Source organism: Coregonus clupeaformis, chromosome 38, assembly GCF_020615455.1.
Source record: "Coregonus clupeaformis isolate EN_2021a chromosome 38, ASM2061545v1, whole genome shotgun sequence".
Classification (NCBI taxonomy): Eukaryota; Metazoa; Chordata; class Actinopteri; order Salmoniformes; family Salmonidae; genus Coregonus; species Coregonus clupeaformis.
In genome coordinates this window covers 4,580,605-4,598,187 of record NC_059229.1, presented here as the reverse complement: position 1 = coordinate 4,598,187, position 17,583 = coordinate 4,580,605, and the positions used below count along the sequence as shown (strand labels likewise).

At 50.5% G+C, this 17,583-nt stretch overlaps 1 protein-coding gene across 1 annotated transcript in view; it reads right to left on the bottom strand.

Annotated features, from left to right (window-relative positions):
- The window catches only part of LOC123482789 (trinucleotide repeat-containing gene 6C protein-like), a 14,055-nt gene extending 5,500 nt beyond the window's left edge, over positions 1–8,555 (bottom strand). Inside the window, exons 1-9 of the mRNA XM_045211674.1 lie at positions 6,434–8,555; positions 4,329–4,547; positions 3,454–3,701; positions 3,073–3,130; positions 2,801–2,946; positions 2,336–2,479; positions 1,218–1,358; positions 876–995; positions 18–158 (exon numbers count right to left, since the gene is read on the bottom strand). Coding sequence (XP_045067609.1) covers positions 18–158; positions 876–995; positions 1,218–1,358; positions 2,336–2,479; positions 2,801–2,946; positions 3,073–3,130; positions 3,454–3,701; positions 4,329–4,547; positions 6,434–8,555 — 3,339 coding nt within the window. The remainder of the gene's footprint in view (positions 1–17; positions 159–875; positions 996–1,217; positions 1,359–2,335; positions 2,480–2,800; positions 2,947–3,072; positions 3,131–3,453; positions 3,702–4,328; positions 4,548–6,433) is intronic.
- Positions 8,556–17,583: the final 9,028 nt, after the last annotated feature.

Below are 17,583 nucleotides of genomic sequence, written 5' to 3'. Positions count from 1 at the left end.
AAATCAAATGGAACGACCCAGAGGGCCACACATAGTGATGAGAATGTATAGGGGTTGAAACAGGGGCCTCTTACTTGCTGCTCTTGTTGTCTGATGGGGCCGGAGACGTTGCGCTGAGCTTGCATCATTTGCTGTTGGATTTGTAAACGCTGGTACGCCTAGAAACAGAGAGAGAGAGGCAAAGAGAGAGAGAGACGTGAAGGCATAGAGGGAGACGAAAAGAAAGAGAGAGAAAGGGTCATCACCTTATCCAAAAGACTGTGGGGTACCCTGAGAGTGTCCATAAAAAATACAATAAGAATAGCCCATCCAGTCTGGTTCAGCTAGTACAAACCCTGTTTCTAATGCAGACAGGCCCATCCTGTCTGGTTCGGCTAGTACAAACCCTGTTTCTAATGCAGACAGGCCCATCCTGTCTGGTTCAGCTAGTACAAACCCTGTTTCTAATGCAGACAGGCCCATCCTGTCTGGTTCGGTTAGTACAAACCCTGTTTCTAATGCAGACAGGCCCATCCTGTCTGGTTCAGCTAGTACAAACCCTGTTTCTAATGCAGACAGGCCCATCCTGTCTGGTTCAGCTAGTACAAACCCTGTTTCTAATGCAGACAGGCCCATCTGGTCTGGGTAGTATGAACCCTGTTTCTAAAGCAGACAGGCCCATCCTGTCTGGTTCAGCTAGTACAAATCCTGTTTCTAATGCAGACAGGCCCATCCTGTCTGGTTCGCTAGCCCCTGTTTCTAATGCAGACAGGCCCATCCTGTCTGGTTCAGCTAGTACAAATCCCTGTTTCGAATGCAGACAGGCCCATCCTGTCTGGTTCGGTTAGTACAAACCCTGTTTCTAATGCAGACAGGGGCCTTTGCCTTTGACTCACCATTTGCAGTTGCTGAAGTTGGTACAACAGGGTCATTTGTTGAGGGTTTATTGGTGAGGTTAAAAGTGCAGGGTTCAGACCAATGTTTTTTGCGGCAAACTGCAAGAGCTGTGCTTGAACCTGGAGGGGAGGACAAGGAGACAGAGAGAGGAGATGAGAGGTTTGTCAGAACACCTCAAAGTATCTTCAAACAGCAGAGTAAAAGGAGGAGAGCCTGAGGCTGGAGGATAGAAAACAAGGTGGTGTGTGTGAACGGAGAGAAACTTCGCTGAGGTATAGTGTGTGTGTGTGTGTGTGTGTGTGTGTGTGTGTGTGTGTGTGTGTGTGTGTGTGTGTGTGTACCTGAGGGGTGAGAAACTGAGGCACTTGAGCGCGTAGACTAGGCTGGGAGGAGCCGAGAGGCGGCACTGACGGCTGAGGAGGAGGCTGCTGCATGGCCCGGGATAGTGCTGCTCCGCTACTGCCAAACATTCCACTCTGCATCTAGACACACACACACAGGAGAGGAAATGACAGAATGTCAATAAGAGTTGACATGGAAATCACTCATCCACTCATTCCCTACAGACAGACGATGAATAGGATGTCCCTCACAAAATACAACTCAGGTATTGGCCCACGCAGTCTCAGAGAAACCACAAATAAAGACAAGATACTCGTAACGATCAGCTTACTTCTCCACCATTTACCAAATCATCCAGGGTCCATTTGAAAGAAAATAGTTGAAAACTTAAGGTCTACCTTACTGAACCACTGACCAATACTAGAGAAACTGGCACATTTGGAGTGCATTCAGTTGGATTAAATGGTGATTGTGATTAAATGACAGTGCTCTTTAAATGCCTCCAGCAATATGCCAATAAAGGAAAATGGGCCACAGGAACTGAGAATTATGTTCAGTGTCAGGAAAGACGTTATTCAATTCAACACTGTTATGACAGAGTTACAGTGCTTTGTTGGGCTTTCAAGGACTCTTATTTTCTATAAAGGACTCTTATTTCTATGGTAACTCCTCTCTGTAACGTTGACAACACAAAAACTATCCCATTTCAATGGGCTCTCCAGGCAAGGTTATGGACGCAACAACACTTGAGACAGTGGCAGCGAGCTGAATGGTATTCTCAACTTCGTTCAAAGTGTTTTCTCTTTAGTGTCTCATATTGAGGCTATTCTCCAGTTCCTGGCAATGGGTTCCTGAAGTGTGTGTGTGAGAGAGATTGTCATAATGTACATGTGTGTTTGTGGGTGCTACTGTATACCTACGTACAGTAAATGTGTTTGTGGTTGTTACTGTATACCTATTTGTGTGTATGTGTCACAGGCCGGACCTGAACCAACGTCTTAACCGGTAGCCATAACAGGACACTTGCTTTTGGGCCGAGGAAGGGCTACCTCATTACGAGACTGTGAGCCTGACTCACGTCCGCTACACGTGCAGCACATGCGTTTAACCCCCGTACCTGTCTGTTGTTCAAGTTTTGCATGTTGAGCCCCGGGGAGCCCAGGCCCTGCCCAGGCTGCAGGTTGTTAACCAGGGGGAGCTTCAGGCTGACAGGAGAAGGCATAAACGGTGAGGGGGGGGCGTCGTCTGACAGACCACCATCCTGGAACCAGGGAGGAGGGAGAGAAGAACAGTCAGTCAGTTTCAGTCAATCAGTAAATCATTTAAGTTAATCAATCACTTATTTTGTATGGCACTTTTTACAAAGGATTCTGCAAACTTCTCATAATCCCAACATGGGTAATAAGATAGAGTGGGACTGAAAAACTCTAACAAGACCTCTATTTACACCATTCATTTTTCATTGGCACGTGTGTTTGTAGTTTAATCCTTCATCAACGGACATGCATTTTACTAGTTGTGTTTCTACTGGACATAACTGCTGTTGATTTCTGATACAATACTAGTGGCAGTCATATAGTACCTTGTCTAGGAATGGGCTGCGGTCCGAGGAGGGGTCTTTGGAGAAGGCCTGGGGACGGCAACCCAACGGCTTGTTCATCCCGTTGTTGTAGTCCGACATGCCCATGCCCCGCTTGTCCAGTTCGGTCTTCTTCTCCAACAGAGCGCCTTGGTAGAGAGAGACAAAGGTCAGACAAATATGGAATACACATACACAGCAACAAGCAGAAACACACGTAGATGTGCGCACACACAGTCAGACACACACACACACACCAACAGGGAGAAACCTACTCATGGCCTGGTCTAGGTTCATGTTATTGCTCTTCAGAGCCTCCTCGGCAGGATCCCTCTGTAACACAACGACAACATGAGACAGACACCCAGTCAGTGACAACCTCAACTACACAACACACTGACTACATGCTTGATATATACATTTAAATACATGGATTCTGATCAGACCTGGGTTCAAACACAATTTGAAATCATTTAAAATACTTTGTCTGTGCTTGACTGAAATTGCCTGGATTAATGGACAAAAGAACGGTCCCAAAACTGCAAACCCTGTCCATCTGGCACTCCAGGAGGCTAGAGCAAAAGTAATTGTAAAATATCAAATAGTAATTGAACCCAGGTCTGATTCTGACATTGCAAAATTAATCAAATTCATACCGGGAAGCCCATGTCAGTGAGCTGCTTGATGAGACGGTTCATGATCCAGGCTTCATCTGGCTGGTTGCCCATCTTGCCCTTGGGTGGGCCCTTCTTGAGCGGATGGCCCCACGAATTACAGGAAGAGCTGCTCTCCTGGGAGGCAGGGCTGTTCCACATGTCGCCAGCGTCAGCATCCCATTGGCCAGAAGACATGCCCATCTCCTCCTCTCTCCCGCCTCCCCAGCCATCTTGCATAGATTTGGGGGCTTGAAGAGGAGCAGTGCAAGGCAAATTATCACGTAGATGAACACCAGTAAAAACAATTTAGAAAGTGCCTTCTTGTAATATAGCTTGTTCACTGAAATCTGACTGTAGTGCCCAAACAGTAGTCTCAAGCTAACCTTAGTATCTGTGTCTCTGCTATACCAATATACTGCAGTCTTTTGAGTGTAACCATAACACGTTGACAAGCAAGCATTTCACTGTACCACATGACCAATAAACTTTGATTTGAGTTTTGACTGCTTGCAAAAATCAAGGGCAACCCCCTTGCATGCAATTGGCAATGCAACCACTTGGTGCCAGTGTTGTCACGCAAGTACATCCATTTCTTGTTTGACTTCCTTGTATAAAAATCATTTAAAAAAGGCACTAAAAACCCAACAATTACCAAATTGATCGAAGCATGCAATAGCATAATTAGCACAAGGGAAACCTCTAGTGACACCATGTTCTTCAAGACTCAACTAGAAAAGCAAAGCTTTAACAGAAACGTTCAGGTGCTAAAAAACACAATTTAGTATTTTGTTTTTGTATTTCTGTAGTTTACTGATAAGATGAGTAAGTGAGTGTGTATTGACTATGTTTGTATACCAACAGGGTGTGGTCCTAACCTGGCTTGCAGGGTGCAGGTCCAGAGGGTCCGTTGTTGCCCCTCCTGTAGGGTCCATTGGGCTCGTGCCCCCCGTGCCCCCCATCGCCCCAGCCTCCAGGAACACCAGGGGGTTTACCCCAGGCAGAGGTGCCGTTGTCCACTGCAGGAGAAGGGCCAGCGGGCTCCCCCCACGCCGGCTCTGGCTTGGGCTGCTGGACACTGGGCAGCTCGCCCCAGCCTGGGAGAGGAGAGGGTAGGACATATTTATAATGTATGCTTTAAAATCACGTGTGCATCACTTTATTGCAAGTATATTCACTTACAAGACCAGCAAACAGTGATCGGACATATTGTTAGCAATTGCAGTCTGGCAGTCTAGTTTTACTGCCAACTAACTGGTTCCTTTATTGATGAAAATGTAACCATAAAACTACTGAGGAACAGCGTGTGCTAGCTTCCATTCATTTACTTGCGCTACACCCCATTCTATTCTCCAATCCTCAGGCTTTTCCTCCTTGTAAAACAGTGAGCCAAGTTGTAACATGTTAATCAGAGGCAGTACAGCTCTGTCCCAAATGGCACCCTATTCTCTATATGTGTACTACTTTTGACCAAGGCCCATAGGGCTCTATATAGGGAATAGGGTGCCATTTTGGACGTAAGCATAGGTTGACGCAGTGCCATGATGCTGCTATATATAGTCAGAGGGCTTTCAGGCTCCGACAGAAGAGTTTGGCCAGGAGGGAGGGAGAGAGGCAGGGAAGGAGTGAAAGAGGCAGGGAAGGAGGGAGAGAGGCAGGGAAGGAGGGAGAGAGGCAGGGAAGGAGGGAGAGAGGCAGGGAAGGAGGGAGAGAGGCAGGGAAGGAGGGAAGGAGGGAGAGAGGCAGGGAAGGAGAGAGAGAGGCAGGGAAGGAGGGAAGGAGGGAGAGAGGCAGGGAAGGAGGGAGAGAGGCAGGGAAGGAGAGGGAAGGAGGGAGAGAGGCAGGGAAGGAGGGAGAGAGGCAGGGAAGGAGGGAGAGGGGAGGAGGACGCCAGCCATGACTGTTTAACTCCTGGCCAAGCTCCCAGATCCTCTTGTCTGAGCTGGCTGAGTCCACTGAGGAGCACTGTGACTAGAGCAGTGTGTGCCAAGCCTGGCTGATCAGTCTCTGGTTACTGGGGTTGTACATAGAGATAAACAGCAGGGGGCACTGGTCTCACTCATCCATAACCTTTTAGTGAAAGCAGTGCCTTCCTGCCACAGTCTGCTTTCACTGAAGCTTTGTCTATGCAGTGGGCTGCCTTGAAAAGCCCTGGCATTGTGCATGTTCAGTAATGCTGAGCGATTAATGCTTTTTGAGGTAGGTTCGGTGTCGATTATAAAAAAAAATTAAATACACTACGCATTATGTGGGTTGAATGCTGTAACAGAATAAAACAATTAATAAAAGTCCCATGATGGTAGTGACTGCCCATTACTGCTTAATACTTATTAACCATCATTTATTCACATTACTTTACTAAAATATTTAAGTTGTGTATATTACATTTGTTTTATTTGATGACTCTATAGAGCTGCTGCCTATGCGGTCTGACAAAATCACTATTTTGTAGTTCTTCAAAGTAAATAAGGCATACTTTTATGACTGATGAATAGCAACTATCAATCACTTAGATCATGCATTTTTAGGTAGAGAGACCTCGTAAAGCAACTGTTCTCTATCCCTCTCGATCACACAGTTCGGGCTTAATCTGTTTCATCTCTAGAGAAACTGTGCAATGTGTGCATTGAGATCACAGAAAACCCCCAAACAAAATGGAATTTAAATAATTGAACCAAGTCGCTCAATTAGTTGTTTAAAAAACGAAAAATAACAAACGTTTTGGTTAATTGCTCAGCACTAATATTCAATGGCAAAATATATACTTGAACATTCGATATTTCCTTTGACATAAGATTATATCTTATGTGATAACACTAAATTCTACTTTGGGGAATGTGTAATACCTAAATATTAATAGAATGTCTCATTTGAAGTCTTTCCAGTATAGGTTAATCACAGGGCTTTACCACTAAACATTACAGCGGTGCATAATACCCAGTTTAATAGACATTTCAGACAGTGAGTGGGGTCAGCTTCTTACCTGGGTTGGCCATTGGTGGTCTGCCCTGGGGTCCTCCACCGTGGTGCGGGGCGGCGGTGTTGGGAGATCCATTGTTGTTGCCATGGTGCTGGCTGTGTGGCGGGGGCTGTCCGTGGTGGTGATGGTGATTGTTGTTGCTAGGGGGGACGGAGGAGTGGTTGTTGTTGCTGTTGACGGCCATGCCTCCGTTGCCCTTACTGGTCGGCGGCTGGGTGGGGTTGTTGCCTTGGTTACCGTTACCGCCAGTGGGGTTGTTCCGGTCCCACATGTTCACGGTCTTGTTGTAAGAGCTGGGGTCTCCCCAGGTGGACGTGCCGTCATCTATCTCCATCTTGCGGCGGATGGAGGGAGGAGAGGGTTCCTCCCAGCCGGTGGGCTCCATCGCTGGGTCGGGTTTGGCTCCGGAGCTCCCCGGGCCCCAGCCGGGGTTGGAACTCTGCCTCACAGATGCAGGGCCGCCCCAGGACCCCATGCTGCCTCCTCCTGGTCCACCTCCAACACTGTTGCCGTTGGGGCTTTCTTGAGGCTTGGAGCCCCATCCTGGGGATGGACCATTGGGGCTTTCCAGGGGCTTGGAGCCCCATCCTGGTGCTGGGCCGTTGGGGCTTTCCTGGGGTTTGGAGCCCCATCCAGGTGCTGGGCCGTTGGGGCTTTCCTGGGGTTTGGAGCCCCATCCTGGTGCTGGGCCGTTGGGGCTTTCTTGGGGCTTGGAGCCCCATCCTGGTGCTGGGCTGTTGGGGCTTTCCTGGGGTTTGGAGCCCCATCCTGGTGCTGGGCCGTTGGGGCTTTCCTGGGGCTTGGAGCCCCATCCTGGTGCTGGGCCATTGGGGTGCTGGGTCTCCCCCCAGCCACCACCCCAACAGCAGGGGCAGGCTTCGACGCCCAGCCGCCCCCATTTCCTCCACCTCCTCTGGGGCTGTCCTTCCACCCTCCTCCTCCTCCGTCCATTTCCTCCTTCTCCTTCCCACATGCTGCTGGAGGATCCATTCTTCTTCACCTCGTCCGGTTCTCTCCACTCTCCTCCATTGGAGCCGTTGGACCCATTGGAGCCATGGCTGCCACTTCCGTGGCCGGAGCCCCAGCCTTGGCAGGAGGACTTTGGCCCCTCTCCCCAGCTCTGGGACTGGTTCTGCTGGGTCTTGGCTGGCCCGTCGTCCCAGGTAGGGGAGGACTTCTCCTCAGGGACACCCCAGGATTGACCTCCACTCTTGGGGCCATTGTTTGTGGTGTTGGGGCCTTGGGCCATGGGCTCCCCCCAGCCACCGACGGAACCATTGGGGGCCTTGTTGACAGGCTGCTCCCCCCAGCCTGAGGGTGGAGGGCCTCCCCAGCCTGATGGGCCCTCGCTCTTGCCTCCAGAGCCCCCTGAACCTGGCCTCTGAGATGGTCCCAGGTTGGGGTTGGCTCCCCCGTTGCGGGGATCCGGTTGGGATCCGGAAGAGGGGCTGTTGGAGCCCCTCCAGGTGTCCCCTCCACCGCCTCCCTTCATCTCGCTGGTCTTCCTCTCGTTGGCGGCGCGCTGCTCCTCCATCTCCCAGGAGGTGTGCTGGCGGACGGGCGTCTGGCCCCAGCCTGTGTTGCAGAGCACGCGGGGATCCAGGTCCTGCCGGGGCAGGGGAGGGGGGCCTCCGTCCTCGCTGCCAGTCCTCTCCCTGCGGTGGGAGCGCCCCTCGCTGCCGCCGCTCCCGCTACCCTCACTAGGCGGGGCCGGGGTTGGCTGGCCCCAGGAGCTCACCTGCTGGTCCTGGGCTGGGCCATCTGAGGAATCCCAGCCTCCTTTGGCCTCTCCTCCACCGCTGGATGGCTTCCCCCAGTCTCCTCCCCAGCCTCCTTCTCCACCTCCACTCCCGCCGCCTCCACTGCCAGAGCAGCCCCAGCCGGACGTGCCTCCGGAGGGTGCCGAGTCCCAGCCTGAGTTCTTGGAGGAGTCAGCGGATGTCTTGGTGTCTCCGTTGCCCCAGACGGAGCTCCCTGCATCTCCGTTGAGCTGGGAGGACTCGGTAGGGGACTGGCCTCCCCAGCCGGGCAGCCCGTGGATGGGGCTGAGGGGCTGCTTAGTGTGGTGGCTGTTTTGTCTGTCAGTGTTAAGGTTCGGGGTGTTCCATGCTGCTGAAAGACACATTCGTATTGGAGGACGGGGCATCAGGGCTCATCATGCCTCCCCAGGTACTGCTGCTATTCTCGTCCCCTCCCAGGCTCCCGTTGCCCAGGCTGCCGTTGGGAGGTAGTGAGGAGGGGTTGGGGCCGCCTCCGGCACCCTCTTGCCCCAGCACGGGCCAGGCCGAGGGGTTGGCGTTGGGGTTCAGGTTCAGGCTAAAGCTAGGCTGGGAGTTCCAGCCCGGTGCTCCTCCACTCCGGCCTATGTTGGGCCCTAGGCCGTCGGGTTTGGCTCCCTCAGTTGGGCCCATTGTGTTGGGGCCGGGTCCAGAGCCCCAGCCCCTGCTGCCGATGGCGCCAACTCCCAGGCCACCGCCAGGCTGCATCATGCTAGCTACGTTAGCGCCGTTAGCTTTGAGAGAGGAGGGGTAGTGGGCCTGCTGGCTAGTAGCCCCCGCGGCCATGCTCATGTTGCTGCTGGTCTCTGGGTTTGTACAGTCAGCGGCTGTGGCACATTCTGGAGGATTCGCTGGTCGGCTGTCGCTGCTGCGACTGATGGAGGGCCAGGCCTCGGTGTCGCTCCCGTCGATGATCACTTGATCCCAGCTACTACTGGTGCTGCTGCTGCGGTCGGTGGCTGGTGGTAAGGCTCCCCAGTGGGGATTCTCATACTGGGCACCAGGACCACTCTGGAATGGCAGGTCTGGAGGAGAAAAATAGATAAATATTCATTTAACCAGGAGAAAACATTCTCTTTTATGAGAGAGAGACACCTTGTAATAAACTCCCTCAGCTCCTGGAGGAAGTCATTGTAATGTATCTCCTTGTTTGGTTAAACTGTTACCATCCGACTTGGCAGCAGTGAGAGGTGGTCACACTGCTGGTCTGTTCACCAGTCAGATTCCTGCCATAATCAGAATGCACAGTAGACTTTTCCCCATGTCCTATTAGCTATGGCATATCCATATATTCCTGCTTTGGTGCAGTCAGATGTGGAGTGACTGGGTGAGCGATAAGAGCCCTCCCTCTCCTACTTTCTCTCCCCCTAACCCTCCTTCCTTCCTACTCTCCCCCTATCTGAGTGGGTGAAATGGTCCCTCCCTTTCCCTCCCACCTGCGCTCTCCCTCTCCCCCCTTCCCTCCCTACTCTCCCGCCTCTCTCCCCCTGAACTGAGAGGCCCATCAGTCTCCATGTAGGCTCCCCTAGCTGTGGCTGTGAAGGGAAGCCCAAGTGGACCGCTGCTCATTTATTGGAATGAAACCAAGATGGCTCCTCATTCATCATTCCCTACGCTCCAGCAGGTCCCCACAAAGCACTACCAGGTCTGGGCTGTTACAGACACAGCTACAATCTGACACTGTGGAGACCGCAGAGTACACACATTAATACTCTGCTTTCTTCAATTCTATATTTCTCTCCTTCTCGCACACACACAAATGGATCAAACAATAAGACAAAACGAATCATACAGAAACACAGCATAAAAATTTATAATATTCAGAACACAAACATAAATGCTAATATGAATATATTTCCTCATACAAAAAGAGGGAGTAAAATGAGACATAGGTCTAGCCCACAATGCACAACATCGCCTCAGCCTACAGACACACACAATACTCTAACACCGATGAGAGAAACCAGTCCCGTTAAAAACGAACAATAGGCCCATTTCATGCCATGAGGCTGTAATGAATCAATGAGGCAGCTAATCAATGGCCTTATTAATGCTGCTGCAGAGAGGAGAGGAGGTATTGATCCACCAACCACCATGCAAAGCCAAGCCAACCACTAAACTGGTCTTATCTACAGAGAGGGCCTGAGAACACTGCTGTTCCCACTCGCCTTCATTACTTTAGAGCTGGGTCGGGGCCAATTGCATTTCAATCGAGTAAATTCAGAATGAATAGAAATGAGATTGACCTCATCTCTGCTTATATGTTATGAAACTGCTCATTGTTGAAGGCTGTATTCTTAGAATCCATATGTTTTTGTAATTCACAAATCCAATAAGTTCATCAATTGTCATATCAAAAAGAATGGCATCCCATTGCTAGCTATATTATCTATAACATTTTAACATTTAAGTTATTTAGCAGGAGAAAGGCAGGTACTCCTGAGTGGCGCAGTGGTCTAAGGCACTGCATCGCAGTGCTAACTGTGCCACTAGAGATCCTGGTTCGAATCCAGGCTCTGTCGCCGCCGGCCGCGACCGGGAGACTCATGGGCGGCGCACAATTGGCCCAGCGTCGTCCAGGGTAGGGGAGGGAATGGCCGGCAGGGATGTAGCTCAGTTGATAGAGCATGGCGTTTGCAACGCCAGGGTTGTGGGTTCGATTCCCACGGGGGGCCAGTATAAAAAAATAATAAAATGTATTCACTAACTGTAAGTCGCTCTGGATAAGAGCGTCTGCTAAATGACTAAAATGTAATGTAAATGTAGCAGACGCTCTTATCCAGAGCGACTTACAAATTGGTGCATTCAACTTATGATAGCCAGTGGGACAACCACCCCTTTTCCCCCTTTTTTTTTAATGGGGGGGGTGGAAGGATTACTGTTATAGTATTCCAGGTATTCCTTAAAGAGGTAGGGTTTCAAGTGTCTCCGGAAGGTGGTCAGTGACTCCGCTGTCCTGGCGTTGTGGGGGAGCTTGTTCCACCATTGGGGTGCCAGAGCAGCGAATAGCTTTGACTGGGCTGAGCGGGCCAGACACAAAAGCATTTTCAATTTCTAAGTCCTCTTAGACATTTAGAAAACGTATAGCCTCCGGCTTTCCTTAGAGGCTTCACTGAATTTTTTATTAATATGTGTTTGTGTGAAACAGTCGGTAGCCCGTATTTGGGCATCACCTCATTTCAAATAGAGATTCTTACCTTCTATTAGCTCGCTACTGGATTCTATCAGATCGTTCTGTGATTTGCATAATTGCCTGGAGTCGATCCATCACAGATAAAGCTATGGTCAAAACAATCCTGTCAAATAGTAGGGAGACTAGCTTCGTTTGAGACACACACTGACTGACAGATATGTGGCTAGGCTTAAGATACTGCGCAACACGCCTCTGAGTCCCTCCAAATGCAATTTTCTCCTCAACATACTTATCTCCTCTTCTCAGACTGCCTTATCACACAGTGTCAGTGTGTGTGTATAAAGGCAGACACACACACACACACGTTTTAGGCTATATAGTAGCTCTACGCATGCACACACACACAAACTTAGTCTGCAATCAGCTCTACACAGCCCGTCCTAGAAAGTCTAACCACAGAGGTACCACAAAATTCCCATCTCAAAATCCTAACTTTAACAATGTTGCAAAAGATTTCCCATTAAAAGTCGCTCCTACTAAATTTTGTGGGAGAAAAAAACAAGTGCACGTGCTGTATGGTGAACGCAGGCTGTTCGGTTCCGTCGCGCTCACTGCAGGCTGGCTGTTCCGTTCCGTCGCGCTCACTGCAGGCTGGCTGTTCCGTTCCGTCGCGCTCACTGCAGGCTGGCTGTTCCGTTCCGTCGCGCTCACTGCAGGCTGGCTGTTCCGTTCCGTCGCGCTCACTGCAGGCTGCTGTTCGGTTCCGTCGCTCTCACTGCAGGCTGGCTGTTCCGTTCCGTCGCGCTCACTGCAGGCTGGCTGTTCGGTTCCGTCGCGCTCACTGCAGGCTGGCTGTTCGGTTCCGTCGCGCTCACTGCAGGCTGGCTGTTCGGTTCCGTCGCGCTCACTGCAGGCTGGCTGTTCGGTTCCGTCGCGCTCACTGCAGGCTGGCTGTTCGGTTCCGTCGCGCTCACTGCAGGCTGGCTGTTCGGTTCCGTCGCGCTCACTGCAGGCTGGCTGTTCGGTTCCGTCGCGCTCACTGCAGGCTGTTCGGTTCCGTCGCGCTCACTGCAGGCTGTTCGGTTCCGTCGCTCTCACTGCAGGCTGTTCGGTTCCGTCGCTCTCACTGCAGGCTGTTCGGTTCCGTCGCTCTCAATGCAGGCTGTTCGGTTCCGTCGCTCTCACTGCAGGCTGTTCGGTTCCGTCGCTCTCAATGCAGGCTGTTCGGTTCCGTCGCTCTCACTACAGGCTGTTCGGTTCCCGTGCTCTCACTGCAGGCTGTTCGGTTCCGTCTCTCTCACTGCAGGCTGTTCGGTTCTGCCCCCCCCCGCCCCCCCCCTCACTTCTTCAAACTGCACAAATAGAAATAACATCTGGGGCATCTAAGGTCAAGCTGAGCTGCACGTCCAAGACACATCATCCCACAATGCACAGTGACAGACCAGCCATGTAACAAAAGAGTGCATTAGGCTGAGTGATCCTTATGTAAGCACACCATGGATCCTTACGTAAGCACCCTATATGCTCTGTTCAAAAGTAGTGCACTATAAAAGGGAATAGGGTGCCATTTGGGACGCAATAAAACTTTTCTATTGCTTCGTTCACTTAGGAACAGATATCATAACTCTCCATTGTTCCTTACCGAGGACTATTTAAACCCACAACTGAACCACAACCACCATCTCTTCCTCATGGTCTTAGAGAACACACACGTCAAAGTCAGTAAACGACATCTAATGTCACTGGCCAGCACCCACAACAACCAATGAGGTTTTGCATGATGTGCATATTTTAGGAGTCAAGTTCCAACAGAGAGCCCCGTGTCTGTGTGTGTGTGTGTGTGTGTGGGGGCTTTTGCTTTGGTAGGTTTGGCACCATTTCAACGCCATTGTTTTGGTGCTGTACGCCTGCCTGCCTTTCAGTCAAATCAGAGAGCTAGCTAACCTAACATACAAAAGCTCATTGTTTCGCTAACACCCACAACATCAATCCATGTACCTGCAAGGCTGCTAGGTGTTTGTTTATATGTGAGGAGAGGAAGAAGAGCGAGAGAATAGGACGACAGCACCAGCGGTTCTAACGCACTAGCGTCGCTCCCCCTCTCCCTCTCTCTCTGCAAGCCCGCCGAGCAGCAAGGAACGCCATTTTATCAGGCAGACCTGAAACTCAGCCAAGAGCTCAGAGGCTGCTGCCTGCAGCAAGTACGTCTCGCTCTGCCCTCTGATTTCTCCCTTTCATTTATTCGCTCCCCCTCTCTGTCTCAGTCTCGCCTTGCACGTTTTCTCTGAAGGGGAATAAAAATAGGTTGCATGATAAATTAATGATATACTACACAGAAAAGCGTGCAGTGCAGCTCTATTTTCTTGTCACCGTCCGTCACGGATACTACAACTAAAAACCCCGGAGTAGAGAGAGAAAGAGGAAGAGAGAGAGATAAAAGAGCTGATGGCAGCTGTAAAGAAGGGGGGTCAGGGGTAGAGTGGAAAAATACCTGAAGAGAGGTGGTGCTGCTGCAACACCATGCTGTGAGGCGCTACGCAGAGCGGAGAGACGCGGCAGCCATCGCTATCCTCCTCCATCCGATTCAATATGTCTGCTACTGCTCGCTGCAAAGCATCGCAACTGCTTACCTGACATGCTGCCAAGAAATTGAGGCTGGCTGCGTAGTGTGTATGTGTGAGTCACTGTGTGTGTGTGTGTGTCACGTCTCTTAGGTCTACTCAACCTTGCTAACTCCGTACAACCTTATTTCTGGTAAGCATTCCAATAGATTAGTGAGAAGTCTTCATGCTTCGGGGAAAAATATGTGTGTGTGAGAAACGGGCTACAATAACAAAGCCAAGGCAACAAGAAAAGGAAAAGAAAGGGGACAATTATTTTCCGTCTCTGTTTGCGTTCAACCGTCAGTAATGTTTAGCTGCTTCCATTCTGGTCCCAATTAGGAGGGCAGTGGGTATTATGGTGCTCGCTGAATGAATAGCGGCGACAGAAATAAAAACAAAAGGGCTTCTATTGCTTGGTTCTGCTGCATGCGGCTGCCTGGCACTAAAAGATGAGAGCACGCACACACTGCACATGCACACTACATCTATACCAGCTCAGCTTCCTATCATAGAGGCGACAGTGATGCTAGCCCTGCCTGGGAAACAACTACCAGGAGATCAGGCTGCTGCTGATAATGAGGATGCTGCTAGCAGGCAGCTCACATGGGGGATATGGGAAGGTAGCCAAAAGCTAGACGCCACCTTTCTCTCCCTATGAAAGCCAGGGTGACAGGGAGTGGGGGAATGGGGGAGGGGTTGGCAGTGGCAAAGGAAGAGAAAGAGAGAGAAAGAGAGAAAGCGAGAGAGGGCATGTGTGAAGAGAAAGAAAGAGACAGTGCACCAAAAAGGATAAAGTGCCTGTAGCCGACATCATGAGCAATAGCGTAGCCTTGGAGCTAGCTGGGAAATGCAGCAGAGAGCCACACGAACGGGGCCGAACCGGACGCCATTATTCTCCCATTCATTCAACACCGCCAATCCACCACATTATCTCCAGCCAAACCTCACAGTGACGCACCACAAGCAATAAACACACCATTTAGTCTCATTTGTCCTCAAAATAGACCCTCTTTCCCCTTTCAGGAACTTCAGCGTTCCAGTCTCCGGGATCAAAAGATCCTGGTTTGTCTTCCGGAAATGGAGAGAGACCGAGAGAGTGAAAAGGAGAAGGGGTGAGAGGAGAGGAGGAGAGAAGAGGTAGTTTCCTCTTGGTTCCCTGGCAGAGTCTGGGCTAATGAGCCCACTAGGGGCTGGAGGGGAGAGCGAGAGAGCGAGAGGGGAGAGAGGGAGAAAGGACAGGGAAGGCATTCTCTCTAGCCTAGTCTGGCTCTAGAACGGCATGTGCTTCAGCCAACTCCATTGACTAGAGCCGTCGTTACCATGCATATACCTCTGAACATTGGTCACTTACGTGGCCCTGACAACGATGGTCAAAGGAATTGCCTTACAGCTAAAGCTCATCAGGCCATTAGGCAGTGATCACTGATGGGAATATCTGGTTGAACAGTCATCAATGGGACCTGTTATGTATCGGTCTTCCTCCGCAGACAAAACAATAGCGTCTGGAACTGGAATCAAAAGAACAGATATGCCACCTCATCCAGGCGTTTGAAGACAAAGCCAAGGGGCCAAATGAGAAGGGCGGCGGGGCCAATGCATGTTAACAACACCTAGCCAACAGCATGCCTTCTGGCCACATGCTACGTCACCCAGGGGCTTAGAAGACAGAGAGCCATGAATGAACCAGCTGTTGTAGTGCACTGAGCGCGTTTCCCACAGCACGGCTTGAATCTCAGACCCCCACTGTAGCACCTGCTATGCTACGAGACGAAGGCCAGACAGGCTGCAGCACTCACTGGGTTGCCATGCCATCAGCTGTTGTATTGGAGAGATTGGGGGGGTGGGTGGGTTGTGTCTAATGAGGACCACAATGGAAATAGGCCTATGACTTACGCGTTTGTGTCCTTTATGATTTTTGATGCATTGTTGTCCAGTCTGTGTAAACTGAAAAATCTGTCATGTGCCCTAAGCAAGGCACTTAACCTAATTGCTCCTGTTCGCTCGGATAACGTCACAATGTGTATTTTAAAATGGTCAGATAAAGTTAATTCATTATTGAATTGGTTGATTGTGTTGCGACTATCCAGGCCTACAGTGTGTATAGCCAGCTGGCCCTGTGGGCAGACAGATGTGAGAGGATATAACTGGGTCAAGGCAGTAAGAGTGGATCTCCTCACTGACCCCTGTAGTCCAGTCACAGCAGGCCTCTGGGGCTGGAAGCGCCTGTGTCATCTGTGTACCCTCTGAACCATGATGACTTCACTAGCAGGAAGCTGACCCCAAAACCAAAGCTCATCTACATACATGTGTCTCACATTCAGCCTGGGGACATATTAGATTGGCCCATGTTTGCATGACTTTTTTTTCTTCCTTCTCCTAAAACTGAGAGAGTGCTGCTAGATACCCAAATCAAATGCATGCTTCTCAAGACCGCATCCATCCCAAATCTGTATTCCTCACTGTCAGTGCCAAAACTAATGCTGTATCTCTTTCCATAATTGGCAGTAGAGTACAGCAGTAGAAAAATAGGCTTTGGCCGATGGCTATTTACGGTATGCCAACGCAGACGGCCAGAGGGTAAGACAGTGGATCAGAAGCCCCAGGGACTAAAATCCTTCCCCAGCTCGGGCCTCTCCTGCCTGGGGCGGTGTTCTGCAGAGGGCCCCTGGGAGAGCTGTCCAGCCAGTCAGTTGTAGAAAAGGACAGCAGACCATCAGTGTGTGTGTGTGTGGCAACATTTGTCTGTAATGCCCTGTGCTGCCCAGGGCTCTACAGAGAAATTCTGTTTACAGTGAAGCTGCTTGTTCTGGTGCTGCAGGCAGCCCCCTCAGAGTAAACATGTGAGTCAGTAATGGAAGACAGCACCACAGAGGAGGAGGAGGAGGAGAGATGAAAGAGAGGGAGAGAGATGGAGAGGTAGAGTAAGAGAGACAGAGTGTAAAAATAAAAAAAGTATGCGAACAGACGCCGCAGCAGCTCTTCCTCAGTCTCGTCCTCTAAGTGTCGTATAACAATTCATGGTGCGGTTATCTGTGTATGTTCTGCATTTAACATGGAGGTAAACCATGTCAATAAAGAGAATAGATCCTAGAGGTGTTGGTTGAAATACCTTCCATTGGGATGTGAAGACTGGTGGTCATCAGAGAAAAGCTGCAGGGTCAAGGCATATAAAGGAAGACGGTAGGCTATTATACTGTGGTTCACCAGATAGCTTGCATAGACAGCACGCCTTCACTCCCTCACTGGAGGAAAAACAACGCTGAGCGTTATTTACTCAAGGCTCATATTTTTGTCCACTCACACACTCTCTCTTTCGCTCTAAATTAAAGCCCACTGGCAGAGTGGGTCTCTGGGCCTGACAGGTTTCTCTGCAGTCCACAGACACGGTCGCTGGTGAGTTCATTAAAAAGGTGACCGCGGGCAGTAGAGGTCCTGAGTGCTCTCCAGTCTCCACGGTACACCCACTCAGTGGCTAAACACCATCACAGCCATATTTCAATAGCGTCAAGCTAAAGCCTCTTTGCAGTGCACAGAGACCCTGTAGAAACAGTTGAACCAATGGGTCAGAGTGGAGGAGATTCTCAGAGTAGCACACTATCATCATCATCAATCCCTTAATGTCAGTGTCAGTATGGAGCG